A 6000-nucleotide genomic window follows, 5' to 3' on the forward strand; every position below is an offset into this window, starting at 1 on the left:
TGGGCAGTGTCTTCTCTCTTACAGAGCTTAGAATAACAACTGAAATGCTTCAAAATATAAGCATTTAATGTAGCAAAGTCTTGTGACCAAATTTCAAACAATGATGCTTCTTCTTACATGCTTCATAGAGGTGGCTAAAATGAATACTTTCCAATCAAAACCAGGTCTAGCAATTCAAAACAAAACTAAAGCCACACTTGTACTGAAGTTATTGAAAGTTTCAAAAAACCAGAAATGCTAGAGTAGCATTTCATGTAGCATCATCTTCAAAAACTTGTCCAAAACTGTCAAAACCAAAAGGCTGAACTTGGAGGGCTTGTAGCTCACTCTTCAAAGCAAGGAAAAGAGGGCTTTCTGAAGCAAAAGAAAGCTCATATACCAGAGAGGATCCAGCACAGAGGTTGGACGAAATGGTGCGCACTTTTGCCCGGGGGAGTTGCTACAGGCTGAACCTGAGTTTTGACGATTTCTCCTTCGTTACTGAACCAAATGAGCTGAAAAATGGCTCAAAATCTTCGTCTTGAGGTCGCCCATCTACTCCTAAGAGGGCTCAGGCAATGGCGGAGCAGGCAATGGCGGAGAACCAAGCTCTCAAAGATTTTGGGAAGAAGGAGGAAAATGGAGAAGAAGAAGATGAAGAAGAAGATGATGATGTGGCAAAAATGGGCTCAAGGGGGATCAAAGGGCTCTGATACCATGTTGGTAAGCTGAAAGGAAAGCAAAGAGTGGACACAAACTCAGAATACTTGCATTACTTACATTTTTTGGAATGAAGAAGAGTGAGGTCCTTAAGTAGGCACCTCATACATGCTCACTGACATCACTGATGACTTTAGAGCTCCACAATCATCTCCTCAATCTGCTCCTAGATTCTCTCAATCATCCTATGTGGCTCTCCACCATCTAACTGTGCTTGTGGGCACCTAACTGTGCCTCTAGCACTCACACATAGAAACCAAGGTGTGCCTGAGGCATACACCTTGAGATATCCCATCATTCTATAGAGTTAGTAGCTTTCACAACCTCACGCGCAAGTTCAATGTGAGAAGTAGCTTCATTGTAAAAATGGTTTGGCAATGCGGACATGTACAGTATTCCATTGTACATATACCCACTAAAGTCAATCCATTCTCACTCTTCTAGGCTGCTTTCCCTCCAATCTCCTAAGATATCTCTTTGTCCGCTCACTTAGTCCCTTAGACAAAGAAGTGTCGTGCATAGGACTCAGCGAGAATGCTGCACTTAATGCAAGACAAAGGACCTTGCAACTATGTGGACCTTGCAACTATGTGGAAACTCATGAGACAAGCAATGTTGTTGCAAATGACCTTCTCATCAAAATAAGTGTTCCATTGTGATCGCCAAAATTTGTTGAAGGTTGGGTCGAAACATTTGTGGGTATCACTGTTTTCCTAGGGCCACTTTTTGCAAGGAGTCACCCCTGATGTGTTACATATCTACTCTAAGTGTTGTGAATGCTTACCAATTCAATGTGAGGGTGCATTCTCCAATGCTTAGTCTCACAATACCTCAAACTCAAGATGCAGACACTAGGCTAGACACCAACTAGACAAAGCTCAAGAGGTCAAGTGGAGGACACTAGGCTAGACACCAGCTAGACAAAACTCAAGAGGTCCAAGTGGAGGACACTAGGTAGACACAGAGACTTCCATAAAGATAAAATGGAAAAGAAAACCACCCTTGCAATGATAAGCTTCACCTAAATACAAGGTAGCTAGCTCATAGCCCCTCCTTCACCACTCTTGATCTCCTCCCCACACTCTGTGCTTGCCATGTAGGCAAGCTTGAAAATTTGTCTTATGCAAAGGGTCACCTATACAAACAGGCATGAGCAAAGCTCGTCATGTGCTTGCACCTCCTGCTGCACAACCTATGTATTGAGGGTAAATCACCATATTACATGTGTGCGATATCATAAAGAGAATCAATTTACACTGGGGCCCAATAGGGAAATGTGAACATACATGTGTAGTGTTTCCCATTTTTCGAAGTATAGTCATAATAGGGAGTATTGGGTTTTGTGGGAGGAGGGGCGTGCATTATAGCAAGTAGGAACAAAGCAGGCGTAAATGAAAGCAAAGAGTATGCTACACAGAGTTTTATCTTGTTAAATTGGGTGAACACGCATGATAGGGGCATGTTTATCCTACGACATAAGCTTGCAGATGGGTTACATAAAGAGGGACGAAGATCTGGAAGCTTCCACACACACTGGGGTTCGCAGGTTCTACAGGTCATTGAGCCTTGTGCTACATGCTCTCTTTTACATACCTAGACGGGATGAAGATAGATTTAGGGGGGTTTGGTTTGTCAGTAGCGGACGCGACGGACCCAACCATCGCGGGAGCTCTTTTCCGACGCTGGACACAACAGGGAGCTTGCTTATAAACAAGACCCATATGTACATAAGCATGTGTGGTGTGGTTGCGTTCAGAATCTTGTAGACAGGTCGTGGGTTTGATCCCCACGTCCATAAACTTTTGCTCATCTTGGCGCTTCGTTTTTCCGGGACGGGAGGGAGGGGTCCACGCCTCTTCAATGCAGTGGATACGACAAACCAAACCCCCCTAAATCTATCCGCAGGCCTCGTATTCGATATGTATTGATTATAAAGGAGTTTTAGAAAGACGTAGTGCCAAAGTTTATGAAGCCAACCTCGATGGGTATATATTGACCTATGCGGTTTGTGTCGTTTTTTGGGAATTACTACCAAAAAGACATCTACATACTGCTTTCTCCTGAACGTCTAATAAAGAAAAGCTACTTTCAATGCACCAGCAACGCACCTGAGATGTGGCGTCCGCGAAAAAGAAGATGGTGGCAGCGGTGATGCTCTTGGTCAAAATGGGATGCTTCTCGAGTAATTGCAGGTAAAGGTGAACGAAGCCGGGAGGGGTAGGCGAAGTGTGAGGGAGGAGGGAAGCGGGAGTGTGGGAAGGGGAGCGGTGGGAAGTGGAATGGAGGCGGGAAACAGAGAAGGGAGAAGTGGGGGAACGATGGAGGGAGGGGGGGTGGCGATGAAGAAGGGGAGGGCGAGGGCGGAAGGCGAGGAGGAGAGTGTGGCGTAGCATGGCTGCGGCGACGATGAAATGAGGAAGAAGATGGCAGCGGGCACACACGTAGGTTGGCGAAGAGTCTCGTTTCAGTAAGTCTCTCTCCTTTTACGTAACCAATGGAATTTGCATTTTGTCTATGCTACATAGGTTGATACTCGGATCGGGTAAAACGAGCAAGTTGCCTTTAAAATGTGAGTAGGTGCTACATGCAGCAATTCAGTCCGTCCCTGCGCGGCGGCTCGCTCCCTAAGCAGACTTTGCAAAAAGGGTGCTAGAGCAGGACGGGAGGAAGAATCGCTGGAGGAGCAAGACGATTGGACCTGCATAGTTGCCCATACACGAGCACCTAGGTGCCCAAATAGATGAGCCAAGGGTTGGGTGGATTCAAAGAGCTACCACTCGCATACCCATACTCGAACTCGCACCCGCCTGAAAGTCTAGCATGTGTGTCCAAATGGCCGCCTGGGTGCACACCCCCAAGCTCCTTGGGAACATGCCCCGATAGAGAGGTAGATGCCACCCAGCATTCCTCATAGAAAAAGTATGATATGACATAACAAGCATCTTATTAATTATTAACCCTAGGTCTCCTCATTTTTAGCATTTCATCCATGGGTAAGTTTTAGATTGAGGATGAATTACAGCGCGATTAATTACATGTAGCTGCTTGAGCACCCAAACTTGGGCAGTCAAACCTCCTTGCCACGCAAAAGGCAAGCCATAGGCAAGACATGGAAAAGATGACAATAGAGGTGTAAAGCAAACGAATGGAATGCCTTGCTCCTTTTGGATATAAGTTCATATTAATTTGTTTAAGCAAGTACCTCTTTAAAATAACGAATGGAATGCATACTCCTCGGGGTCTTGAGTTTCTCTTTTAAGTAACGAATGAAATTCATCTCCCTTTTGCTCCTTGGGTAATATTGTAATGGGCTACATCTCATGCACGTGTCCACCCTCACAACCCCATTCAGCACAGAGTGACAATTTCAACATCATGTAAATACCACGCACACATATTGTGAATAGTATATAACGGTAGAGTGGTATGGACTAAGGTTCACATTAAGGAAAATCTAGGGCAAATGGGGAGCAAACCTAACCTAATGCTTAATTGTATATAGTGCATATTCTTTCATTTTTCAATAGAGGTTATATGCTTGTGTACACTCTCACTCACTTTTTCCCTCTCTTCTCTCCACTTTCACATGGTATCAGAGACCAAGCATCAAAATGGGGCATGTACTCATGATGAATGTCAGAAGGTCTGGTGAAGGATTAAGATTATTTATGGGGCACTACATTGTAGCACTTTCATATCTCTAGTATCGATCTTATATACAGTCCCCTTTATCTTGGCTCAATAAGCTCCTCATTTTGCTTCTTATAGCTTGAGATATTAGATTTTGAAGTATTGTAATGCTCTTATGAGTTTTTGGAGAATTTGAGTATTTTTCAGAGATCTATGATAGAAGGAAAAGAAGGGAAACTGTGATATATTGTTCAGTTTAAGAGACAAAAGATCAATAAGGATGTCAAATCACCATTATTTCGTTCTCCAAGCCAGCTGAGTCTATACAACCTTAGAAGTGAGAGATCTCAACAACGGAAGCGAAATGGAAGAAGGTGAGAGAGAGAGGGAGAGCCAGAAGAGAGAGTCACACAAGTTTTGGTGGGTGCAGAACACCCTTCTATGTCATCCATATATATATGTGTGTTTGAGTATTGTACATAACCAGGGTTAAGGTACAGTGGCCTTTAACCCCTACAACCTCCCACTTAAAGGCCAATGTGCCTTTAAGAGAGAACAACTAATGAGCATACTATCCAATGCCCACCAAAACATAACAATAGTCAAACCGTTGACTAGGTAGACTCTTTGTCAGCATATATGCAGGGTTATCATCTGTATGAACCTTGACAAACTCTATGCGCTTGTCCTCAAGTATCTCCCTGTGATAAAATGGTACCTGACCTCAATGTGTTTGGTCTTTGCATGAAAGACCGGATTCCGTGCTAGTTGAATAGCACTCATGGAATCACTATGTAATGTCGGTACACCTGTATGAATCCCCAAATCTCTCACTAGCCGATCAAGCCATATAGCCTCCTTGCAACCCTCTGTGGTTGCAAGATACTTGACCTCTGTGGTAGACAAAGCAACACACTTCTATGCGCTAGACATCCATGACACTGCACCACCTGCAAAGGTGAACACATAACCAGAAGTGGACCTCCCGCTATCCGCATGCCCTACATAGTCTGAATTTGTGCACCCAAATACATGCATCTCTTCTTTGCCAAAGCAGATACACACCTCCTTGGTACCCTTCATGTATCTCATGATGCACTTAACTGCCTCCCAATGCCTCTTTTCTGGATTAGCCATATACCGGCAAACAACTCCCATTGCAAATGCAATGTCCGGTCTAGTAGCTATCATAGCATACATAAGACTCCCAACCGCTGATGCATAAGGAACCTTGGCCACCATCATGGCTCTCTCCTCATCTAATTTGGGACTATCTGCCTAACTCAGTTTCACATATGGAGGCAATGGCGTACTTACTGCCTTCGCCCCCTCCATAGTGAAATGTTACAACACTTTTGTAACATACTCCTTTTGTGAAAGCCAAAGGAGTTTCCTACTCCAGTCACGCGTGATGCGCATACCAAGAATATGATCTGCAGGTCCCAAATCCTTCATGTCGAAGGCCTCATGCAACTTGGCCTTCAATGCATCAAGCTCATAAGTGTTCTTGCTAGCCAGTAACATATCATCCACATAAAGTGCCAGGAGTATCAGGCTATTATCCTTAGCCCTTTTAGTGTAGAGGCAATGATCAATCATACTTCTTCTGAAACCTTGGGACCGAATGAAAGCATCAAACTTGTGATACCATTCTCTAGGCACTTGCTTAAG

The 6000-nt window shown here is 44.2% G+C and overlaps 1 protein-coding gene across 1 annotated transcript in view; it reads right to left on the reverse strand.

Annotated features, from left to right (window-relative positions):
• Positions 1–3092, reverse strand: part of LOC147889423 (uncharacterized) — a 39783-nt gene extending 36691 nt beyond the window's left edge. The window contains exon 1 of the mRNA XM_087391249.1: positions 2808–3092. Coding sequence (XP_087247375.1) covers positions 2808–3092 — 285 coding nt within the window. The remainder of the gene's footprint in view (positions 1–2807) is intronic.
• Between the last annotated feature and the right edge of the window lie 2908 nt (positions 3093–6000).

Source organism: Dipteris shenzhenensis, chromosome 20 (assembly GCF_047967505.1).
Source record: "Dipteris shenzhenensis isolate YYH24624 ecotype China chromosome 20, Dip_SZ_1.0, whole genome shotgun sequence".
In the NCBI taxonomy this organism is placed as follows: Eukaryota; Viridiplantae; Streptophyta; class Polypodiopsida; order Gleicheniales; family Dipteridaceae; genus Dipteris; species Dipteris shenzhenensis.